The sequence below is a fragment of the Bombus pyrosoma genome, linkage group LG11, assembly GCF_014825855.1.
Source record: "Bombus pyrosoma isolate SC7728 linkage group LG11, ASM1482585v1, whole genome shotgun sequence".
Taxonomy (NCBI): domain Eukaryota; kingdom Metazoa; phylum Arthropoda; class Insecta; order Hymenoptera; family Apidae; genus Bombus; species Bombus pyrosoma.
The window spans coordinates 6,530,529-6,556,361 of NC_057780.1; the positions used below are offsets into that span (position 1 = coordinate 6,530,529).

At 30.0% G+C, this 25,833-nt stretch overlaps 7 protein-coding genes and 1 non-coding gene across 12 annotated transcripts in view; 6 read left to right on the plus strand and 2 right to left on the minus strand.

Annotated features, from left to right (window-relative positions):
• Positions 1–3,385: 3,385 nt before the first annotated feature.
• Positions 3,386–5,943, minus strand: LOC122573087 (NAD-dependent protein deacetylase sirtuin-7). Its single transcript, XM_043739024.1, has 5 exons — positions 5,754–5,943; positions 5,526–5,663; positions 5,285–5,382; positions 4,871–5,086; positions 3,386–4,763 (listed from the first exon to the last, which is right to left on the minus strand). The coding sequence occupies exons 2-5, from the start codon at positions 5,622–5,624 to the stop codon at positions 3,605–3,607; spliced, it is 1,572 nt and encodes a 523-aa protein (XP_043594959.1). The 5' UTR covers positions 5,625–5,663; positions 5,754–5,943; the 3' UTR covers positions 3,386–3,604.
• Positions 5,944–6,607: 664 nt separating this feature from the next.
• LOC122573005 (methyltransferase-like protein 23) lies at positions 6,608–7,911 on the plus strand. Its single transcript, XM_043738829.1, has 2 exons — positions 6,608–6,915; positions 7,327–7,911. The coding sequence occupies exons 1-2, from the start codon at positions 6,751–6,753 to the stop codon at positions 7,909–7,911; spliced, it is 750 nt and encodes a 249-aa protein (XP_043594764.1). The 5' UTR covers positions 6,608–6,750.
• Positions 7,912–7,923: 12 nt separating this feature from the next.
• Positions 7,924–8,372, plus strand: LOC122573007 (SRA stem-loop-interacting RNA-binding protein, mitochondrial-like). The gene has a single exon (XM_043738831.1). It carries the CDS (start codon positions 7,924–7,926, stop codon positions 8,227–8,229), a length of 306 nt encoding a protein of 101 aa, XP_043594766.1. The 3' UTR covers positions 8,230–8,372.
• Positions 8,215–9,429, plus strand: LOC122573006 (acyl-CoA-binding domain-containing protein 6). Its single transcript, XM_043738830.1, has one exon. It carries the CDS (start codon positions 8,359–8,361, stop codon positions 9,040–9,042), a length of 684 nt encoding a protein of 227 aa, XP_043594765.1. The 5' UTR covers positions 8,215–8,358; the 3' UTR covers positions 9,043–9,429.
• A 756-nt stretch (positions 9,430–10,185) lies between these two features.
• Positions 10,186–15,800, minus strand: LOC122572473 (rho GTPase-activating protein 44-like). 3 transcript variants are annotated; one of them, XM_043737441.1, is made up of 10 exons: positions 14,791–15,800; positions 14,303–14,456; positions 13,938–14,223; positions 13,633–13,857; positions 13,211–13,508; positions 12,885–13,124; positions 11,997–12,790; positions 11,753–11,925; positions 11,444–11,491; positions 10,186–11,359 (listed from the first exon to the last, which is right to left on the minus strand). In XM_043737441.1, the coding sequence occupies exons 1-10, from the start codon at positions 14,841–14,843 to the stop codon at positions 11,066–11,068; spliced, it is 2,565 nt and encodes an 854-aa protein (XP_043593376.1). In that variant the 5' UTR covers positions 14,844–15,800; the 3' UTR covers positions 10,186–11,065. The 3 variants fall into 3 exon arrangements, with proteins under 3 accessions (XP_043593376.1, XP_043593375.1, XP_043593377.1); XM_043737442.1 differs by adding an exon at positions 11,613–11,679 and having other exon boundaries at positions 11,350–11,491; positions 14,791–15,798; XM_043737440.1 differs by having other exon boundaries at positions 10,186–11,491; positions 14,791–15,795.
• Positions 15,801–16,471: 671 nt separating this feature from the next.
• LOC122572472 (UNC93-like protein MFSD11) lies at positions 16,472–23,903 on the plus strand. The gene is made up of 2 exons (XM_043737439.1): positions 16,472–16,762; positions 19,874–23,903. Exons 1-2 carry the CDS (start codon positions 16,670–16,672, stop codon positions 21,143–21,145), a joined length of 1,365 nt encoding a protein of 454 aa, XP_043593374.1. The 5' UTR covers positions 16,472–16,669; the 3' UTR covers positions 21,146–23,903.
• A 706-nt stretch (positions 23,904–24,609) lies between these two features.
• The window catches only part of LOC122572518, a 41,423-nt gene continuing 40,199 nt past the window's right edge, over positions 24,610–25,833 (plus strand). Inside the window, exon 1 of one of the 3 annotated variants that reach the window (XM_043737556.1) lies at positions 24,610–24,759. The gene's annotated coding sequence lies outside the window, so the exon portion shown is untranslated. The other 2 variants (XM_043737562.1, XM_043737557.1) reach the window with 2 other exon arrangements.
• Trnar-acg lies at positions 25,665–25,737 on the plus strand. The gene has a single exon. It is a non-coding gene; the product is annotated as a tRNA-Arg (tRNA).

The following is a 25,833-nucleotide window of genomic DNA, read 5'->3' on the forward strand; positions in this document are numbered from 1 at the left end:
TGGATTTAGGTCCCCGAGCCGCACTGTTGGCTTTTTAAATCCATTCATTCTATCGCGTATTCTGTATATTGTTTTCCTGTATTTCTGGTTGATATAATATCGTTACATTAAACTATAAATGTAAAGCGTTTTATATAGAAAGATTTACAGTGTGACATATAGGATAGTATACTCGCTTTGTATGTAAGCCATACAAAAGGCAAGTTAATCAGCTGAAATTAAAATTTCTTTACCATTATTAACAATATTAATCCTGCAAAAGATACACATTCATATGTCTATGCAGTACGATAATTAACGCATAATTTAAATAACGATTTCTGAAACTACAACTTTAGAACACTTTTACGTTTCAACTTTCTACTAATTAACCCTCCTGTTTTCCTCGGGTCTATATATGACCCGAGATGGATGTTGTATCTCGATATATGTTATTAAAATATAAATAGTTTTTAAATATTTGTTTTGATATTCAATATTTATATATTCTACACCTTCTATGAATAAAGTATTTTAAAAAAAGAAGATATCTGAAGAAATACGAACGTGAAAAAGAAATAATCATGGTTAAAGTCGAAAGTAGCATGAATGTAAGCATTGAATGTATATCATATATTAGAAATTATTTACAAGAATACAAATTTAAATATATTAATTTCAAAATATATATAAATTGCTTTATTTAATCCTCGAGGCCTGTATGTATTATAGTTATAGCAATAATTTCGTTACTAAATTTTTTTTATAAAAAGGAATAAAATACATGTCATAAATAATTTATATATAGACTTCAAATAAATAAATGTTTGAAAGGTAGCAATTATGTTCTTGTACTACATAAAAGATGATGTAAGAACAACACAGTACAATAGAACTAATTATAGTTAATTACCTTGTACCATCGACTTGAGTTTATGAGCACATATGCGCGTGCATGCACAGATATAATGCGTTGATATAACCATATTACCAACATTTGTATACTGGCTCAATCGAAAGTAATTGTACTAATAGTTTTGGTCTCGCATCTTATTTAAGTCAAAAGTATTCTACGATCTACTTAATGTTAATAGTATATTCTTCCTTCGTTATAATTCAATGTAAACGTAAGTTAAAGATGTTCTTTTTAATTGTTTCACGAATTATAACGAAACAGATGCTTTAACATAAATGTATAACATTAAAAAATTATTAATTCTGTATAGTCTTATAGTATTTTTTTCAAACTTAACAATTTCGTTCACCTAAGATAATAATTGTAAAATTTGTACATTTCAGTAATTTGAAAATTTAGCTATAAAAATATTGTTTATGCCAATTTATATAGCATACTCAACTGCTATGTTTAATTTAAGATACATAAGATGATAGGTTCAAAAAATTAAAAAGATAGAAAATATTTAAGATGTTCTATATTTTTAAAAACTTAAAATTAAGCTGTAAGAAATTAGTAAATAATATTTCTCCTATTCCTTTATGTATGATGGTTCTTTATTGGCTAGGAAAGTACTTCGATGTCATTTCTAGAAGAACAGCGTAAAAGGAGTAGAACCACATGCTTCGCAACGAGATCCCGTTGTACAAAGTCAAGAAGTCAATGAGCGGTCGACGTACACTATCGTAGTATCGGTAAAGTACTACGGTAGGCTTTACAATAAGTACTGTCGAAGCTGGTAATAGGGTGACGCTGTACGGGGTTACCATGACAACAGACTGTAGGCTTTTTCAATCTCTTCCCTTCTGCCAGCATTAGCCCTTATACTTCTCTCCCTCTTTATATTCCTTTCGTTCTCATTTCTATCTCCTTTCCTTTTCTTTACCTCACCTTGATGCTGTAACTCTTATTCTACCTACACATATCATACTATATACATATCTTCGATAACGTTCACTCACCGCCATGTAAGTTGCGTTTATTTCTATCGAAAGTCTATCCCTTGATATCTCTCACCCATTTCAATATATCTTTCATATAAAAGATTTCTTCCCAATTTTATATAATATGATCATTATTTATATTGACGTCTATGTATTTATTTATTTCTAATTTGTTAGATTATATTTTCGAAACCTACGTTATCGAAAATCATAAACTTAAAACATTACAAATTTATTTCATTTAAAAAAATTAGATACTTAATGGTAAAAATGAAAAAATTTACTTACGAATATTGTTCCACATAGATAAACGCAGTTAACTTTAAATATTCAATGATCTTCTCATTTATTTATAAAGATTTTTTATTTTCTTTTGTCTATTATCGTTTTAATAATGTTAATAATTAATCTTAGAAATAGTAATGATTATATTGTCTCATGACCTATATATATACGCATCACATTATAAAATATATACATATCTTGTTTTATTATTAAATTTGAGCTTGGTAAACATCATGCAATAAAAATTATCAAATGGATAAAGAATTTTAGAACTATATAGTTATTACATATTGATTTGTCTATCAGTATATAATTAATTAATAAGCTTATAAGTAACAGTCTGTTTTATCCGAAATACCGTGACTTACTTAATGTTATTTTTATAGCTGCATCATTTAAAAAAAAATATATTATTGCATATTTTTAAAAAATTTTATGTTTTTCATACATTACATGTAGTCTGTATTATTAAAAATCACCATATAGTTATATGTATAATACAAAATAGTAAACTTTTTAATGATATAAAAAAATGCACTGTGTGTATAGGCACGCGCATGTTTATATATCGCGTTACGTTTGATTTCATAGTTAATAAATAATTTCAGATATACCTTGTTTATATCTGCTTCATTTTAAGATGGCTATATAAAAAAATAAATAAATAAATAAAAGATGGATGTTTATATTTTTATATAAAATGTTGTATTGTTTATTGCATCGTTTAGTAAAAAAATGGAGCTAATATACTTCGATACTTATTACAAGCAGTCCTTTAATATTCATAGGATTAATTTTGTTCGAATTCTTAGTTCATAAAACTGGAATGGTAAATCAATATAAAAAGATACAAAAAGCTTTACATGTATACTACTTATGCATACCTTCTTTTTTTTTAAATTATGTTACATTCAACTGTACAAATACAAAGTAAAAAATTGTAATAAAAGATATATCACTTTGGTCACTATAACTTTTCATGATTTGCATAACACTTTACGAATCTTACAACTAAAAATCACAATATAATTAGCCTGTACAATAATAAAAACATTAAATCGAGCAAATTTCATAATAAGCAATTAACAATGAAATTAACAATTTTCAGGTTAGACATTTGTAGATATTTTTAAATATGTATTAATTGTTTCATTCTGTAACTGAAACTTTAAAATTAAATAATCACACAACTACTAAACAGGAATAATAGAATACTTCAGAGTATGGAGATTTAAGTTTTTTAATTTTAAATACTTTAATTTAATTAATTGCTAAAATTTTGGGTACTTAAATTCCTACACATATCTAAATTGTGTATACAGATCTCATCATGATATGGAGAAATCAAACATTTACATACATTATCATATATCATATGTCATATATACGTTCACATTATAACAGAAATGAAAGAAAGGTCGTATATGAGAAAGAGTAAATGCTACCGTTTCTTTTTCATGCCTTTGCGATATCCTTTACCAAACCACCCAGGATTTTTAGCAGCTATTGGAGGATCTGCATGGATTACCAATGTTTTTGTATCTTTTATCTGCTTACTTTCGGGTCCTATTAAATTAGAATTATCTGCGTCTCGTTGATAATAAAGGCAAGTAAGAGAGCCTTCATTTTCCATGCAAAAAATACACGTAGGTTTAGGTTTTGGCACGTCTGAGGTCATATTCGGTACTTGCATGAATGGATAATAAAAAAGTGGTGTTAGTTGAGGGCACATATACATTGGTGGAAATGGTAAGCCCATGGACAAAAATGGTAATGCAGTAAAAAATGGTGCTGAATAAGCAGACATTGATTCGGTTACTCTTTTGGGTGAAACACATTCTTCCTCTTTGGTTTCGGATGAAACATCTTCGTGAAAATTGTCATTAATTTGATTTAGTTCCTTATGAACAACATTGGATGGCTCTTCCAAGCAAGGTTGACTTGTTGTGTGCTGTTCATTATTTCTAAGTCGTACAGCGTGGAAAAAAATAGGATCCTTGGCACGATTATACTGTGGTATTTCCAACCCAAGATGAGCCATAATTCTTTTCATAACTTCGTCGCATTTTCCATTTATTTTCAAAACTGCATTTTCGTCCTTTGGTGTCCATTGTAAATTTACGATGTACAGTGACGGACGTTTGTGTATCGGCCTATCCATCTGCCACAACCATGGGTATTTCTTCAGAACTTTTAAGCTAGAACCTAAACACAATATAACATCTGCTTGTTTTGCTGCTCTTGTTGCACCATTCCAATTAATTGGCCAAGGAAGATTGCCTCTTTCACCAAAATGAACAATGGAATCTTGCAAACCAGAGTTACATCTATGGCATAATCTTCCAGTACCATGAGAATATCGAGCTGTTTTTTCAGTAACATCGAACAATCTCCAATATTCTCTATATGGTTTACACATTCTACAAACTTCTACATACATATTGCCATGAACTTCAGATAGAAGTGTACGAGGTATTCCACTACGCAAATGAAGTCCATCACAATTTTGAGAAACTACATGTTTTAAAACCCTTGCTTTATATAAGGCATAAAGAGCCATATGTGTCAACGTTGGTTCTGCTTGGCTAAGATCATGATTTCTGAAATATATAATAAATTGATCAAAATACCTAGTAATATAAATAGTAAAAGACAACAAAATCTGATTAATTATCCTTTAACACTATTTGATTAGTTTTAACATTACCCGATATCTTTTCCTTGTTGTAAACGAGTCCAAACACCATTTGTTCCTCTATAATCAGGGATAGAAGCAGCTGTACTAATACCAGCACCAGTATAAACAGCAAGCGATGTTGCTCTACTGATAGCTGCAGCCAACCTTATACACTTTTCTTCTAAAATTTCTGGTGCATCTTCTACCTCTTCAAGTCTTGCTTTTACTCTATGCCTTTTCTCTTGTCTAAGAAATTGGTAAATTTTTTGTTAACATAATTGTCAGCATATTTATTACTAAACTACATTTTCTAAATATTTATTTGTTCATAAAAACGATAAGAAGATTCATATATTATGACAATTTTCCATATTATGTTAGCAATAACAAAATAATTTGACATGTTCATAAGTGTACAATCAATGATTTCCAAAATGGCTATACCTTAAATTAACCTCTTTTACTACATCACTACAAGATACGAGTATCCCTGTTTCTTCTGCAGTTCTGTCTCTTTCAGATTTTTGCAAAATCGCAGCTACCTAAAAAGACGTAAAAATGTAACATTCCCATTGTTGTTTACGATGTATCGAAAACAATGCCGGGAGATACATAGAAATTTTGGATAAAATTTACGACTGACTAACTATAATAGTATAGATAGTATTAAAAATTATGCACGTACCTTTTTAAAAGTTGCTACTCGTTCGTCTTTAACTTTGAAAGCTTTAAGAGCTGCGGAACGCCTCCTTGACAGAAACTTCTCATTACCAGCCTCCTCCATCTTTAATCAAAACGACCAGCACGGCACTGTATCAAGTATCTAAAATGATAGAAATTGTCATGATCGCTTAAAATTAATATTTCTAGTATATCAGTAATACATCATCTATTATTGTTATTAATAACGTACATTTTTGACTTAAAATATGATTAAAAATACGTTGTCAAAATGTACATGTGCATATTGCAACCTTTTACAATTAAATTTATAACTATGACAAAGTCATAAACGTTATCGTTTTAAACTATGAATACTTCATGACATAGAATGACAATATTAAAATGGCAAAAATACATCCTACATTACGAATACTCCAATTTTGTCGAATACACATAAACCATTGTAACCAGTTTTATTGCTAACAAAAAAAGTAAGGGAACATATTAAGGAACATGTTTTTTAACATGAATTTGTAGACTTTAATTTATATAACACAAAATTTGTCATTTATTTTGCCAAGAAATTCTGTACGTAGAAGGCGACTATTCTATATGACATTCTGTACGAAAATATTCCTAAACTTAATATTAATAGAATCAATGTAATCAATGAAATCACGGATACATATATTTAACAATATTAAACCAAAAATTATACATAACAAAATTTGATATTGCTGAATACTTATTTTACAATTTAAGATTTAATTAATACTTCTTACATTTAATCACATAAATAATTAACAATGTCGTTAAAGAATATTAACTTTTTCTAGATTTTCGAATTACATGTAGATGTATGTTATCCATGTAAACTATTCATATACATTTATAGCATTATACAAATCCAAACATTTTTTTTTTAAGTTTCATACATAAGAAAAAACGAGTAAAATGTGGCAGCAGTAAAAATAATGTGTATCAGTGATAACAAGAAGAAGATATTAAATATACAATTGAAATTCTTTCGAAACTTGTTCCCGCCATTTGAAAATTTAAATATTATCTACACGTTTGTATTTTCTATTGTGGTGTGAATCGACAACTCTGGACAAAATAGCGATTATATTTTCGACCTTGATTTTATTTGTTGACAAAGAAAATTCGAAGTTTATGATTTCTATTTGCAACTAAATAATTACAGTCAGAATGAATAGGTACTAGTGGAAACGGTTTGATAATTAGTCATGCCAGGTTTAGAAGAAAGTATTTCACGCGATACCAGTCCACCTACGCACAGCCTAATGTCCGATGGAATCGTCTCTGAGCAAGTGAAAAAATTTTTGTTTACTTCTCGTAAGACTCAGGACAACATACAGTGCAACGAGAGTTTAGAGATTTATATCCTCGAGGTACTACAATTTTTCAGTAACAGATACATTATTGATTCATTTTTTTATTGTATGTATATCACATGTACTCTTTTTGGTTATGTATTTTTTTGTATATTAGGTTGGCAACTAAGTGATTGCGGATTTTGTCATTAGATGGTATTGACAAAATCCGCAATCACTTAGTTGCCAACCCAATATTATTATTTGTAAAATAATTGTGTTAGTAATTCATGTTTTTTAAATGGAGTAACGTAGATAAAGTGTTTAATATTTGAATTCATATTTTAATTAATCATAAAACATTAAATATTAAGAAGTTTTAAAAAATAATTTGATTCTTTAAAGTATATTGTGTGTAGGTTAAAATTTATGATCTTATTTAAGTATTTTTTGCCTCATGTATTATTGTCAACTTATTTTTTGTTACAGTTACTTCAAGCTAATTATAGTTTTTATACATGGCCTTCTGCACCTGTGTTAGCTTGGTTTCTTTGGGAACATAAAGAAGAACTTATTGGGAAGAGAGTTTTAGAACTTGGTTCAGGTACAGCTCTTCCTGGAATTTTAGCTAGTAAATGTGGTGCTATTGTAACTTTAAGCGATTCTGCTAGTTTTCCTAGAAGTCTACAGCATATAAGAAGAAGTTGCGAATTAAATGGTATTTTATCTCAAGTTCAAATTGTTGGCATTACGTGGGGTCTATTTTTATCCAGTTTATTTTCAATTGGGCCATTAGATTTAATTCTTGGTTCTGATTGTTTTTATGAACCAGCGTTATTCGAAGATATAGTTGTTACAGTAGCATTTTTATTAGAGAGAAATCCAAATGCAAAATTCTTGTGTACCTATCATGAAAGAAGTGCAGATTGGTCTATTGAACATCTATTAAATAAATGGAATCTTACCTGCACTCATATATCATTGGCTGGACTCGGAACAGATTCTGATATAAACATACATGAATTAATGCAAGATCATACAATTCACTTATTAAGTATACAGCGTGCAGCTTAAGTGTCTTTTGCCATGATTTCAAGATATTTAATTTCTATACGTAATATTCCATGGACTGTTTCTCATTCCCAGCTTGAAGGATACTTCTCAGCATTTGGTAATGTGAAAACTGCAAAAGTTATATTTGACAAATATGGTTTAAGCACAGGTTATGGATTTGTAGAATTTTATGATAAACTAGTAGTAACCTCTGTACTTAGTAAAGATCATATTTTGGATGATGGAAAATTATCTATTACTGAAGGTCTTAAATATTTGCATGAAGACCCTGTTAAACAGTTTGTAGAGAAACACATATTAGATGCTGATAGGCAATGAAATTATATGCACAGTGAATATACACAAAATACAGACAATAAAAAAAATAATCACAATTAATATAAATCCTATTATTGACCAACCCTTTGATCATAGTTTATTAAAGTAAATAATATAAACAACATCAAAATGAGTCTTGAAAAAACATTCAATAAAGCAACGGTCTATTTACAGTCACTGGCATCGGAATTAAATTCCACAGAACTCTTAAAATTCTATGCTTTATATAAACAGGCTACAATTGGACCATGTAATATTTCAAAACCCAATTGGTATCAAATGCAAGCAAGACAGAAATGGGAAGCATGGAAAAATCTTAATGATATGAGTTGTGATGATGCTATGAATAATTATGTACTTGAACTATCTAAACTTAATCCAAACTGGGAACAAGATGTGCAATCCGAATCTAATAACTGGGTTGCTATTAGTCGATTAATAAATATGGAAGATGAAATAAGTGATACGGATAAAACTTTTTTGGATTGGGTGAAAGAAGGACATTATGAAAAAGTACAAGAACTACTAAACAAAGAACCAAAACATGCAAATTTAACAGATTCAGAAGGTCTGTTACCTATACACTGGGCTGCAGATCGAGGTCATTTGAGAATTATAGAACAATTAATTAAAAAAGGAGCAAGTGTAAATTCACAAGATGAAGATGGGCAAACACCATTGCATTATGCAGCTTCATGTGGGCATCTTGATGTTGTAAACTATTTGCTGTCTATCGGAGCTGAATCTATAAAAGATAATAATGGTATGACACCCAAAGACATTGCTGATGAACATTTAAAACATATATTGTGATTAAATATTAATATATGTAATCATCATGTAATAACTAAATTTAACGATGAATGTTAATAAATTGAATTAATGATTTTCTCATAGTATTTTATATTATAGTTTAATTGTTTTTAGAAACTCTTTATTTATATACAAATAAATCTTCCATTAGCTTTTTTAACTATATTCACAGCCTAAGCACTTCTTAGGTAAATGCATAATTTATCAGAGACAATGTTAAAACGTTTTTACATAGTAGTACATTTTTAAGCACAAAATATAAATAGTATTTTAACATTAATCGAGTACACAGAGACTAATGTACTCATTTTACAAATATTTTTAAATTAGTTAATGAGGAAAAAATGTATAACTTATAACAATAAAAGATATTCGAGAAATTACATACTTAAAATCATTATTTCAAATAAGATGTAAATGTTGTTGCATTAGTTGTATCCTTATCATAATTAATATATCAGTCAAGTATGCATATTACTACAAAAAAAGAATGTAGAAACCAAGAAGTTTAGATGACCTATACTACATTAAAAAAATTTATAAAATATTCTGCCATTTTTTGCTTTTTTTTTGCTTAACTAATATAACAATGTTTAATATGTAAATTTCATCTAATATAAATCCTGATAGTTTGATGGAATGGATAATCGTATGTTTACGATGTATTTAAATATCGTTTTCAGCAACTAAAAATTTTATCAAGTAGTTTTTAAATAAAACATATTGAAATTTTATATCTATATCATCAAACAATCAGTTACAAATGTGAATTATTGAAATGAGAAATAATCAAACAAATTTATAACATTTTCCTTAATAATGTTGTTTAAAGAGAGTTCGCTAAATCGTATTTTCAACATGCAGGTGATTTCATATAAAAAAACAAATATAAAATTAGATTTGTTTTTTATTATTGCATACTTGTAAAAACAGAAAATTTTTTATATATGAAATTATTACGTGTTATATACAATATATTTATCAATACATACATTTTCCTTTACATTTAAAAAATACTCCATTTTCAGAAGGTATAATTTGTTAATATATTGTAACATTTTTGTAAATCACAAAATAAGTATTACATTATTAAACAAAAATAAAACAATTTTGTAATACAATAAAATAAGTTCAATAATTGGATAACGTTATTAAACACTTTTTTATTTGAGCTAAATAACTGAAAATTTTAGAATTTTTGGCAATATTATAAACTCTATATTATCACAGTATTGTTATTTTGTAAAACAAATACACGCAAAGGATGCCTATTTATTTACATTAGATTCAATTGATATTAGTTCATCCAAAATTCTTTGCAATAACTTAAAGCTAATTCGAAAAATTCATCCCTTTTCTGTGTTTTTTTTATAAGTAATCACCTTATTAAATGCATTACAATCTAGCATATACTCTGCAAGTATAAATAAATAACATACAAATTTGTTACAGTTAATGCCAAATATATACCATTTTGTATTACATAATAACCATACTGAAAGTAGTGTGCTTAAAAGGTATGTCAATCTAGAGACATTAAATGCCACGTCTTTTTATACATTTATATGTTTTCATTATCTTGATAACAAGTATAAAAGTCGATAAGTTGCAAAAATATTAGAGTTAAATATGAAAATAAGATGTATAACTTTTTTTAATTATCTTTAATATATAACTATAAAAACTTAAAAATGTTTAATCTTACAATTGCAAATTTAGTTCTCGTTTTCTGCTGTTTATTACCATTTTAAAAATACAGAAGAAAACATATTTTTTCGCCTTCTGCATAATTTCAAAAAGTTAAAATGAAATTTCGTTTAACTGTGCTATCAATTTCAATGTAATTCTCGAAATTGGAACGTTCATTATTTAACATCAAAAATAGGAAAATTTACATTATCTTGTTAAGAGTCTCCTACAATTCCATATTATTTTATAAGAAATATAGCCTTCATTTTTTAAAAATATTAATTTCTATAAAGTTCTCTTATAAATGTAGTAATCACTTTTTATACAGTTGATTCTAGAGATTAGTACTTTCGTGTTCCGATTTAACACGCGCGGTGGGTGGAGGTGGTGGTGGCGGTTGTGGTCGCGGAGGTCTTTGATGAAATCTTGGAGAAGCCGGAACAGGTTGTTGCGGTGATTTAACAACTACCACCGTCTCAGTCTGAGTTTGCACATCGATAATATTCCCTTCTGATCTGGTTCGCACGTGAGCTTTCGTTTGTTCCGGAGCGTTCAATTTGGCTGGCTTTTCCGGTCGTTCGCCGTACAAGGACATAGACGAAGGTCGACTACCTACACTGGGGCTCCTCTGTAAGTTCGAAGCCGCGTTGCCATTGTTGTTGCCCGAGGCGCAGAACGCATTGCCATTGCCACGCACTTGTATTATACTGACCTGTTGTTTGTCCACTGAATATACATGAGCTCTTTCCAAAGTTAAAGGCTATAGGTTATTAAAAAGGAAAAAGATATTAATAGCTCTGAAAAATTATTATGCGATTCGACATTTTTTTCATAAAAATAGCTTTTAACACGTTTATTCTTCATCTTTATTTATAGCTTACGTTATTGTATTTCGAAATTGCAATAGCAATTCCAGGCAGTGATATTTGTCGAGTCCATTGGCAGTAACTACATTTATTTTAAAGAATTATCTTACATATACTGGAACTAAACGTGACGTTTAGAAACTCTTAATACTCACTCCTGCTTCGCTGTCTAAGTTTTCGTTACTGTGCCGTGGTTGTTGTTTAATAAGGCTCGAAGGTCGTATTAATCCGGCTGGTCGTTCTGGAATCGCCGGTTTACTACTTCTATCAAGTGTGCTTGTACATACAGGATTATTGTCCGTCTTTTTACGTAATTCAACCGTTTCTTCTTTAAGATTAAGACATATATTAAACATTTCGTATTATGCTTTTTGACAAAAAAATTATAAAAACATTTACCCGCATTATGTACTATGTTGGTTATACTTCTTGGGGCAGCTACTGGTCTACGTCTTTCTAATGTAGTGGGAGGCGGTCTTTCGGTTGGTATTACCTTTAATTTTTGTGCAGAATTTTCTGAATTTTCAAGTTCCACAAGAGACTTATTGCACGATATATTCTCCATAGTGTTCCTTTCAAGAGCAATAGGAGCATTTAATTTCTTTTCAGCCTTTTGAGTTTCTTGACTAATCTTTTCAGTTTCTGTGTTTGCATTATGTAAATCTTCCTGTACCTCATCAACGCGTTCTGAACAATTAACTAACGAGGAATCAATAAGTGCATTTGCTTCAGTATTGTGTTGTTTAGTTTCTGTTTCTGTGCTTCCATCCTGCCTATCTGTACTAGTGTCATGTTTTGTAATTGATTCGGTATTTGTTGTTTCAAGTTTTTTTATGCGATTAAGAGTCCCTGATGTCAAAGGTCTAGGTGGTTTATCAGGTGTGGGTGGTGGTTTATCATCAGGTTTCTTATCATGTTTATCCGGAGTAGTGCTACTTGGTGGTGTTGGAGCTGGTTTGTTTTTCCTACGAGCTGCTGGTTTAGGACTGCCTTGTGGAGGACTTTCTCCATGATCACTAAGACTACTGTTAGAAATGCAACGACGCATACTCGTAGTTTGATTTTCCGAACCATTTATAATACCAACTTCTAAATCGCGATCAAAATCTATTTCACCAGGAAAAAACCAATCTGCATATGTGATCAACTGATCAACTATAAGACTAGAGTTATTAGCTGTACTCATGTTCATTCTGAAATAATAAATATTACATTAGTAGAGATTATCATATAACTTTTTCTATGATGATCAATGATAAAAATTATGTAAATGAATAATATTCTTACACCATTGTATTTGCATCCTCTTGTGGACTCCATATTAAATTGGGCGCGATTACAATCGCAATATTTTGTGGCGACATTTTGTTCACATCCTGGTTTTTAGTGAGAACAGCTAGAAATTTGATTAGGAACCGCAGATTTTCTAAATTTACAGCTGGTAACTTATGTAATACCTCCCATAGAGCCCTCAATCTTGTTTCATTCTGAGTTATTTTTGCAGCCGCCATCCATTCAGGATACAACCTTTGAAATAAGATAAAAATAACGAATATAATGTTATAATTTTCTTCGTCATCATTATAGATAGTAAATATTATTTTTATATTTACTTGTAAGTTAGGAGAGGTTCAGGTAGTTCTCGAAGATAAGATTTTAATGCACCAGCAATGACATGTGGATCTTTATACTCAAGAGCAGTTGGTAATGTAAGGCAACATGCATCTAAACTCAATTTAATTCGCCGTGATTTTGACGCAGCGCCAGCTATTCTAAAAAGGCCCTCTTCTTCCATACCTAATCTTAGCAACGCAGATACACACAATTGAACGGGTAATGCAATTTTTCTGTTAGTTACTCTGAGATGTTCTTCCAAAGGATAACCATAAACTGGTTTCATTTCGTTATCATCTACAATTATGAAACAGGGTTACATATTAAATGAAATCTTTTAGTATGTCTTGGAAGTATTACATGATAAAATTCGTCAAACACGCCAAATGTTTTTGGTTCGTAAGTACGATTAAATACGTACTAATATAGCTTTCTAATCCAGGAATAAGGTCTTCAAGGCAATGTAGCGCACTTTCATGATAAGCTCTTTGAAGTTTTACGTATTGTATAATAGTATGTGCTAATTCAGTTTCTCGTGACATAAGTTGAAACATTTCTGCAGCTAGTTGATCCCTACATTGCTCAACTTTAGTTTCTGCTTCTTCCAATTCTTCTCTTAAATTATCTACCTTTGTTGCACCTGCACCTATTGCACAATATTAATTTCAAAACATAAACATAATTCTTGTAATACAATTTAGAAATCAGATTAAAATTTCTTCTTACTAGCACTATGTTTACTGGCTTGTTGATATCTTGTCCTCACACTATCCATATCTAAAGTTAATCGGGCTAAATTTCTTTTATGTTTTATTATGTTTGGTACATCCGTATCTAAAATATGTTGAAGAGGCATTGCAACATATTGTTCAACTTTTGCTTCATGTTCAATTGCCTCATTTGCTAAATACATCTGTGCACGTCCACACTCTGACAAAGTAAAACCCATGAGACCATCTTCAGGAGCATTCTCCAACATTGTTTGACCTAATATATATTCTGGACACTTTTTCTGAAAGGATATACATTTTAAAGAGGTAAAAAGAAGCTATCATCAAAATTTAAACATAAATTTCATCATTATGTATTACCAATCGCTTTTCCTTCAGTGCAACATCTTGTGTCATAGCTTGATTTGGTGGATTTCCAAGTCTTTTGTTTAATCCAATGAGAGCCATTCTGATTTGATCTACATGTTTATCTGCAGCTTGTAAATCATCTGTAAGCACTTCTGTTTTGCCAGCTCTATAAAAACAAATATTTAGTTTGTTAATTTTTGAATAATGACAAATTCAAATTAACATAACGGTCTTTACAGTCAATCCATTTTGAGATAGTCTGATTCATAAGCTATTTTGGTATATCATGTCTGCTTCTATTGAATCTTATGGTGTCCTGACATTGCTCACAATTATATTGTATATTATATTGATTTTTATCTTTTGTTATGATAGATATATCAAAATATCATATTATTATATGCTTTATTTAAAAATGTTTAATATTTTATCTACCTATCGTAACATTTAGAAAATGCATAATTTTCGTAGACTTTTAAATGGAATTAAATCACAATTACCTAGAAAATGTTTGATCAGCAAGCTGTTTAACTCTGAAGAATTGTTTCTTCATGATTGATAAACACCTAACGCTTATTATATAAATAAAATTACACGATAATCTACTAAATTATGATCACTTATCACTTGTTAACTGTAACGACGTTCACGAGCACACATGTTTAGAATAATTAAAGGACATTAAAGAAATGTAGACGATAAAAAAAATAGAGAGAATCCTTCGTATCACTTGAAAGGCAGCAATTCGTCATAATGTTTGTATAATGATCCCACACCCTCTATGAACAAATAGAATGTCCCGATCGATATATCCTTCCACAATATCGATGAGTTTCCACTCTCAAAAAAGTTTCAAGATTCACTTCTTGGATCTTAAATTTTGTAAACGTGTCAAAATCATAGAAATTTTAATCGCGGCATTTTATTTCCTTGTTCACCATTGGTTGTTTAATGCAACCGCGAAACCGAGCAAAGATTATCACGTTGTTCATTATTTGACAAAACTTGGATCACGTGTCAATTTTGCTTTCCTTTTTAAACAGGCATTAAATTTCTATCAAAAGATTCGATAACGGGACAACCAACAAGTTTTTACTGTTCTCGGTCGGCCATTCTTGTTTCTCACTGTGATTCAGATTTCGTTTAGAACGAGAAATCGTTTCAACCGCGCGAAATTTGAAATATAAAATTCGCGAAACGCATTAAGTAATCGTAACGATGTGACCTACAGTAACTCACGGAAGTATTTCAACATTTATTATAAAATAATTTTATGTATTTATTGTGTCTATTATATATAAACTGCGGATTTTTATGCAAATTTATATTTTTATGGATACAACTAAAGCAATAAAACTAAAGTAGAATTTCGTTCTACCTATTAAAAATTATAACGGTATTATTTTATTACGTTTTTGTATATTGTATGCATTCTGTGCATTTTATATAAAACAATTTGAAATTTTATTAGCGCTATAATAAGATACGACTATCATGATTATATTGTTCAAATTTATCAAAGAAATTCTGTTACCATAGATTACCTAGCTAGGTTTTAAGAATATATGTTTTAAGTTTTAAATTGAAGGTTTATTTGTGAGCTTAAGGTGTAACACAAGCAATGATTCTATCCAAAAACCATAATATGTAGATGGAGAAAATAAAATAAAATATTGCTTAAATTTATAACTTATTTAGTTACAAGATATTTATTGCAAACATATATTTAGTAAAAATTTAGTATGCAGCATAAATAGCTATCTTAACCATAGAATAAATATTAAATATGATCCCACTGAATGTCAAGATTTATCAATGAATACTATTGTGATCTCTGCAAAAACTAAGAAATAAATATATATGTGTATTTTCAAACTTGTTTGTATAAATTACATTTGAATACAAAATCTTTTTCATAAAAAGTTTTTATAGATGATCGAATTAATGATATTGAAATAAAATAAGAAATTAGCAAAATTGTATATAAGTTTTGATATATTTTTCGTACTACGAAATGTTTTTCGAAAAAACGTTATTATACAATATAAGCGTTAAATACGTATTACAATCATAACCTATTCGTAGTGTGTATGGTATCGATATATCGATATTCATTGTAACGTATCATGTAATCGATAACTATTCAACCATATTTTGACGATGACTTCAAATCATATCAATTGAGAAAGGGAAGAAGGGAATTATGTATTGTTAGTTATCACACGTTGGCCTTTATTTCTCAACTAATCGTGACCATCTGTTGACTCTTAACACACAATATCGGTTAACGACACTTGAAGTGTTCGCGCGGAAGATTTGTCTCGACTTTTTCTCATTCTTTTCCTCTATTTTTGGTAAATTTTATTCGAAGTGATCATCATGACAATAGATAGAGGCTTTTTAAATGTGTTGATACTAAGTTGGGGATTTATGCTGGTATTTACCGCGTTTCAGACAATGGGAAATATCGAGGTAAGTTTGAAAATAAGATCGTTACAATATTTTAACGTTGATCTGAATTTTTTTATCTTTCTTTATTACATATATTTCGCATTTTTGTACGAAATATACATATACATTTTATTTTATATAAATCACTATTCAATGTGGTTTATATGGATGACATTTGATACAATATATACATAAATTGAATAGGTTTTGTATATGCATGAGTTATATTTAGTTTTATCACAGAGGAAATACTTCTCCCTCTGGTTTCATAATTATCCATTCGTCATACGAAAAATTTGAAATGTAATTAGCGAATAAACTGAAAATGAATAAAATTTTTAATATTTTGCGGAAATATTGTCAATATGTAGCTGAAAATAAATTAATGTTAAGATAAGGTTTAATGGAACCATTTAAATGGACAATGTATGAAACTGTTTGTCTTTTTTAACTACGTAAGGTTAGCATATGTCAAACTTAAAAGAAACTTTCATTATTCTTATAGCTTTGTTATATGTTATAGTAATAAATAGTATTGTAAGTTGAACATTTAGTTGCAATATTTATCACGATCAATTGAAATTAGCTTAAACACTTTATTTACGTATTTTCTATTGTATGCTTAAAACATATTGTGTTCATTATTACGCATGGTTTAAGTTATGGAGCCATTATTTTAAGTGAAAGTTACTTAGTATTAAGTACTGCAAATGTAATAATTTTGGAATCATTAAAAATCAATAATTAAATTGTCCATTAGTATTTTCCTTCTTTAACTATATATCTTTACTTATATACTATTATGTTAAGAAATATAGAACATTTTTTATATATTCCATACCTATAATGGTTCTTTGTTGAAGTTTTAAAATCACATGATTATTATATTAACATATTTAACAATACACTTAATAATTTGGAAACATAAATTAGTGATAAATATAATAATATTAATTATAATGTAATCTAGTATAGATTAAATATAATAATAATATATATATATTGTTGTTATATGATTAACAGATAGCATTTCTTGTCATTTTTATGTGCGCAGTACTTTTTACGTAAGAATATGTAACATGTTTTTCACAATAGTGTAATTCATTAAAGTAATTTCATTAGAAGTAGTTTCATAAAGTAGTTTCATTAGAATAAAAGCATGTATCATTAGTATCATAGCATTCATTTAAGCAAATATAAACATGTGACTTTGAAATTTTATACATACAATGTTGAAAAAAATGTTTTCATGAAAGAGTCAGTTGTTTATATAGGAGAAACTTAACAGAATATCCAGATTCATTTTTTCTTTTTAATTTTTATCTACAAAGATTTCAATATCAATGTAATTTCTTTAAATGGAATTGTACGCATATTTTTATCATTTAAGGATGTTTATAACAAGTATATTTAAATGATAATTTCTCGAGTATCGTTATAAAAAATTAGTGACAAATGTCACATTCCGTTAGCATCTATTACATAAAACGAATGAGCTGCGAGAAGAGAAACAGTTAAGTCGAACCGCGTCGGTCTGGTTTGAATCCAAATGTAAAATTATTATTCTTTGTTACATTCTTAATATGCGATAAGCATAATATTATTCTTAGCTGAAATTTAAGCTGATAATATCGCTATCAGTCATTTATCAGATCTAAGATAAAAGTAGAAATTTTTGTTATTATTATTATTATTTCCTATAAGTATGTATCGTGCGTAAAAATTTTAGATTAAAGTATTATTTTCTTTTAACAATAACATATAATTTATGGCTCTAATGATCGTCATTGCAATTGTTCTAACGATATAATAAAAATGTTATTCTACTCTGTATTAAAGTATAAACTAAAAGCCACAATATGACATATATGTCGATAAGATAATATTATTTCTTTCATCTTTATAAAGACGTGCATATAATGTTATAAATACAGAATACAAATACATATTGCATTGAATATGGCACATCGATATGTACATATCGTATAGAACGTGTTTAATGAATGATTCAATGCACAGCAAGAAAGAGATATCATTTAATTGTCAAGCCCTGATAACTCCTATCAATTTTATCCCGCAATGAAGATGAAAGCAAGGAAGCCGTGATCTAGTTTGCAATGAGTATAAAATCAAGCAGATAATGACTGTACAAATAAAAATATTTATTGAAATAAGGTCGGTGTGTAATCGAAATATCTACCTCATAAAAATAATATTTTTAAATTGGGATCATCGTGAAGTTCTGTATGTTGTTTTCTACATTTATGTATAAAAATATCAATGATGATACTGGCATGTGTAATCAAATTCGTTGGTATAACAACAGATTGCAACAGTTTACAATAATTGAAATTAATTTGTTTTTACAATACATTCTTGCAATATTTTTTTATTATAACTTATTGCCTATTTTGAAATTAATATCAAAAATGTACTATTATTAAATTATTAGTGCATTTTATATTTTTTAAAATCATTTTGACCTGTTTTATAAACAGTGAACTAAAGACCTAAGTAGTAAGCGATGAGAGGATATTGGTGATTAGTTAAAGTTAAGTAATCATTGATTACTTGACTTAACACTCTACTTCGTTAGTTATTCCATAGTTTCTGGTATTACATGACGCGCTAAATTGATTTTCAACGCAATAAAGTTTATCTCTTTCTAAGCTATATCTAATACTGCATAAAAAGAAACCTTTCACTTTTATCGAAAGAACAAGATTAAAACGTCTCGGTCTAGAATCAGATGTTAGATTCTGATCATGGGCATCAGTATATCTATATATACTTTGTTCATCGTTGCTGAAATGCAAAAACTTTCAAATATTAATGCGATCCATGCAAATGGCCAATTACTTCTTTCACGTTAGAATAAAAAAAAATATCAATCATTTATAATAATCATTCGTAATCAAAATCATTCAAGCTAATATATATTCTTATTCCACAATTTTTTAAAATCGGATTGTAACAATCACGGTCCTTATAGCTCTACTTAAAATAACCTATCGACCATATTGTAATCAAATATGTCGAAGTATTTAAAAGATGACAAAGATAACGAAATTCCAACTTACTAGAAACATAAACATGTTATATTCTATTATATTAGGCTTATTTTCTGTGCAGAAAACAGTGCTGCAAAGTATTAACGAGGATGATCCGAATTTCACCGGCGAGGCCTACACTAGCTTAGCGATAATCTATGCCGTGTTTGCCACGTGCAATTGGTTAGCGCCGTCGTACATTTCGATGACAGGGCCGAGGATCGCTATATTGACCGGCGCTTGTTGCTACGTCCTTTTCATAGGATCTTTCCTCTGGCCTCAAAACGTTCTGCTCTATGCCGCTTCCTGTATCCTAGGTCTGGGAGCTGCTTTGATATGGACTGGACACGGACAATACCTAACGGAGAATAGCGACTCGGACACGATGTCCAGAAACGCTGGTATATTCTGGGCGATTTTTCAGTGCTCCATGTTTGCTGGCAACCTTTTCGTCTACTTCATGTTTACCGATTCTGAGATTAATGCGACTACCAGGAGACTCGTTTTCGGCGTGCTCACCGGATTAGCGATTCTCGGCACATGTTTACTGGCTACCTTGAGAAGGATATCGAATAGCCTAGTTTTAGGCGAAGCAGAAGGTGTCTCGAGCGCTGACAAAGAACTTCGTATACCAGAACCTGCGAGGAAGAAACCGTTGTTAGCTGCCTGGCATGCTTTAACCGATGCGATCGATCTTTTTATTACAAAAAAGATACTTTTGCTATCTTCCATGTTTGTGTATACTGGACTGGTGCTGACGTTTTATTCGGGAGTCTACTCGTCCAGTATCGGATTCACCAAAGCAATGGGTGATTCGCGTAAGAGTCTGATTGGTCTTTCTGGGATTTTCATTGGAATCGGAGAAGTGGTTGGCGGGGCTCTCTTTGGCATCTTTGGCTCGAAGGTATCTCGTGTCTGTGGCGTGTGGTCGGTGGTGCTTACCGGGTTCTGCGCACATTTATTCGCTTTCGTCTCCATTTTCTTGAATCTACCGAACGACTCGCCATTCGCAGATACCGACAGTATAGGATATATCACTCCCTCGCCAGTTTTGGCAATGGCCGGAAGTCTCGCCCTGGGTTTTGGAGATGCCTGTTTCAATACCCAGGTCTATTCGTTATTAGGCATATTATTTCCACAACGAAGCGCACCAGCTTTCGCACTGTTTAAATTTTGCCAATCGGTCGCGGCTGCGGTAAGTTTCGCCTACAGTAACGTTGTTTACCTCCATATACAGCTCCTAATCTTAACGATAACGATCGTTATTGGTACTACTACTTTCTGTTTCGTTGAGTATAGCACAAGAAGGGAAAGAGAGAGTAGTCAGTCGGAGAGCGACGTGTCGAGCGAGTAACCTATTTAAGGACCAACGTTGCGTTAACGTAACATTTCATTTATAATCTTATCATGGTTTTGCTAATTCACATTATCCAATCTTATCGAATTTATATTGTGATTATGAAATTCTACAAATTCATTGGATCTTTTTATCTTTAGCATTTCTTCTTTCACCTAAATTTTATAATGTTGTCAATTTTAAAAAAAGTTGAACTTTTGAACGTTATAGAACTTGTTCGGTGTAGCCTTTTTTTCTAATAATGTTGCGTTTACGCAACTTTTACACGGTATCTCATTGTTTGGTTCTGAATGGATTATAAATCGAGAAAAAATAGTATGATGGAAGCGTCAAAAATGCTCAAGCAAATGAATTTATTTTATTGTTGTGAGAAGAGTGGTAACAATGATATATTATTTTTTAAAAATAGATAGTTAAGACTAAAGATTTTGTTACATATATATAAACATACATGTGTATTAGATTGCAGCGTATGAATGTCGTTTTTTTCAAGTTTGAATTTCGCGCGCTAATACCACGCGTTCAATTCTGTCCCATTATTAATTATCACCCACGTTAAACAAGGAATTTATTATATAAGTCACGTGTATTCAATGTAAAGATTTTCTTGCGAAATTTAAATTTGGAAAAAGTAATGGTGTTGGAAGCATAAAGATTTCTAAATCTAAATATAGAATTTGGGGGACATTAAAGATATTTCCAATTCCACGTAAGCAATTTTTTAATGCGTGAATTATTTCAAAGGAATTTATAAACGGAGAAATTATATCAGCTCTATTTGTAGACTTTTTGAATTCTATAATTGACTAATTCCAAAATTGTTATTAATCAGAAGTAATGACAAAAAATAGTTAGCTTTCAAGAAGCATATCGAACGATACTGAAATTACTATGATCAAATACGATACATATGAAGAAACTACGTACAACTAAAGCTTTATTATATAAGACGGCATTTAATATGCATTAATCCAACGTTAACAATTTTTGCTGCTACTGATGCAACTGATTGATTGCATCGCTTTAACTACATATTTAAATAACGCTGTTCACTTAATTGTTGCGTTTTTGTTTTTATGAGCTTTAACAAAAGACTTAGAAAGACAAAAACAGTAATGAACAGTGCGTTAACAGATATCACCTAAAATGAAGACATTTCTGACGACAACTGTGTAATTTCAGAAGTAGAGAAACTATATTTTTGTAGCAGCGAATGTGTTAAGCCGTAAACAAAAATGAATAACGAGATAAGAATATTGACGAATCGTGCAATTCCGATGTTTCAGTACCATTTCGTAAAAGACTGCGTTTCTATTAATTATTTTATAATAGTTACCAATTAAGAAACATTGAAACGAAATAGATTATACATTTTTGTTGTATATTTTGTTATTACCGTCGAATAGTAATTTTGCACTTGTAAATTAATTCCAAGTAATTCTACTAGATTCTGGAAGTTCGTGACATTTTCGAAAAAGCATCACATCTCTTTATCTGTATATATATATATATATTAAAGATAAATTTATTTTTTTTATGAATCTTGTTATTTGTAAGTCTATTTTTAATAGTGAATGTTATCATAATTATAGAAAAGGATTATGAAGAAGGTAGAAAGAGTATTTAAGAATTTCACGGCTATATTAGGGGTAGAAAATATATTTAATCTGTGTTTGCAATTAAGATGCAGAAAATATGAAACAAGTATGAAATAACCCCAGCCAATGCGATATCTTTTTTATACCGTTTGCATAATAATTCGTGCTGTTGTAAGATATATAGTATCACTATAAAAGTACTAGGATTGTTATTATATGAATTTGCAGTTACAGATTTTTATAGATCTTTTAGATGAACGAACATTTTGTTTAAACAAGTTTACATATATTTTATAGATATATTTTATTTCCGGTAATTGAAGTTAGGAAAAAGATTCTGTTGTAAAGAAATTAGGATTGTGAAATGTTATAATGTAAGATGATATAGACATTGTTTGAACTGAGTATAAAGCGAAAATAACTATATTTTTTTAAAAAGATTAGTGATAAAGAGAGCACTGTGCTTCCGTGTGAATAAATAGCACGAACTTCCATTGACATAAATGTCTTATAATTTGTATTTATACTATACATGTATTGTTACATGTATTGATATATGTTCAATGGAATAGAGTTCTCGCGGTTTTGAAATGTGGTAAGACTGTAATATGCAAAGTTAGTTCACTGCATTCTTGATAACTGCGACAGTAAACGGTTTTCTATCGATATTTTAAAAAACGTTGAAGAAATGATATTTTCTAGTATTTACAGCAATAGTACGAAAAATAATAAAGACATGTATTATCGATTATGTACATATGTATGTACATTAATATATGAACGAAATAATTTTGAACTTATTTTTCATGGTGTCGAAGGAAATAGTCAATGATATTGTACTTTGTATGAAAATATTCTGTACATAGGAATAACCTGTTAACTTTGAGATTAATTTAAGATATAATCCTACCGTTTGGTGTATGTACCGTATAGATATAGAATAAGTACATTTTTGTCCATTAATAAAATTCGTCTATTCTTGTTGATCAATTTCTGTCAATTTTTAAAATCTATGTAAATGTCAATGTTCACAAAATATATAGAAAATTTATCCAGGTTTCAAACCGTTCTTAGTTAAAGTATTATTGTAAATATATTACGACCAAATTTGTAAATATGTGTAATTTGAATTGCAATATATGATATAGAAATCATAACACTTCGTATGATTCCTAATATTATTAGAACAATAATCGATGTTATCTAAAAATATTTGTAAATTTTTAATTTATCAATTTAATATTCATTGATACATATTGAACATTTAAATTTTCTTACATTTACTACGTAAACTTCTTTACTTTGGCATCAAGACATCAGTTACATACATATATTCATATATACATTATTACATATACATATATATACATATTTGATTAATCAATGTTTGGAATATTGGAAACACAGAGGATAACTTATTAATCAAAAATTGGGAATGAAATGAACAGAAAGTATGCGACTTGACCGACATTAGAACACTGTATACCATATGCAAGTAGTTTCAAATATTCCATCTACTATTGGCGTTGCAGTAGTATTCTATGCCAAGTCGATAACGTATGAAATGACGCTAAACCGGTAAAGCAGCTGTAAGTTCCTCGCAAGACGTAGGAACTTCAATATGAAAATACATTGGTGGTAGAACTCCGTACATTTCAATAATTCCTATATACACACATATACGCACAACAATTTATTATTCTTATATAATTTTACGATTTTAAAATATTCTAATGTTGCATTAAACAAGTAACATTTATTAGAAATTTTCAGTTAGAATATCAAAGACGCGTTGTATACAGACGCTGTTCAACTCCCGGGCAGCCACCTGTCGCGCGCATGCGTACTGGCGGTAAAACACCTCGCTGGTCGTTTCTGAGTGTCAGTGTAAATCAAAATGGCGAGTGTAACGACGGTTTGTGACAGCTCTCGGCCTGTTTCGCTCGTGTTTTCGAGTATTTGAACGGGACGCGCGTAGTTATGTTGTTCACGTGACTGATCTAACTCTGAAGGGTGAGTGAAGAATGATCAATTATTCGTGGCAAACATCGAAACGCGATTTTTCCCAATTTCTTCGACTGGATCGACACCCTCCTGTTATTCCATGGACAGTGGCGGGGTGACATTGACGTTACTCGTTGAATTACGTGCTTTTTCAGTAACTCGTACGTCTGAATTTTTTTTTCTTTTCTAACCAACGAACAATTTACTATTCGTGTCGAACACGAATAATTCTGGAAAATCTTTTCATTGGGTGTGTATCGTCGATCGTTCGAAAAACGAACCAACGTTAGAAAGATCGTTTGATAGTGTTGATTATTATTGTTTCGCGGAAGTGTCACGAGGTGTGTATTGTTTCGAAAGTCGGAGTTGTGTGCCGTGCACGTTCGAACGTGTATCGCCCGCGTTCCCAATCTCGTTGTGCGTGCCTTATTTTTTCATTCTAACGCTCTGTTCCGTTTGGCCACGGTGAGTCGATATTCCATCACGATGACATTTAATGTCATATAATAATACATACAACGCGATTCCGATATCTGGTTCGTTGACTCGTTAATAATTTCTCCCGGTGTTTACGTACATTGTTTAAACGTTAGTTCACGTTAAATGTCAGGGGTTGACTGTCATTCCTGAGATTTTATAAATATATGCTCTCTTCTAAAATCTGTTTTGCTCTCTTTTAAAAGATCGTAAACTGGCAATTAGACGAGCGAAACTATTTCGTAACATAACGATTATAACTATGCTCTTTCTTTTCTTTTTCCTTCTTTTCTTTTGTCCGTTTTTACTATATTTTAAGTAAATCATGTAAAATATGAAGATGTCTGTTAGTATTTAAGTTTTACATTCGCAGTTTCTTCGATATAAGAATTATATGTGTACTGCTTATGTTAAATTTAAAGGTAAGATATAAAGTTGGTCCTGTGGCGCAACGGATAACGCGTCTGACTACGGATCAGAAGATTCCAGGTTCGAATCCTGGCAGGATCGGAGGTTATTTTTTTTTCTATTTTTTATCACTTTATATGTATTTTCCACTTTTAGTCTTCTCAAAAAAATATACAGATATTTAAGGATTTTTTATGG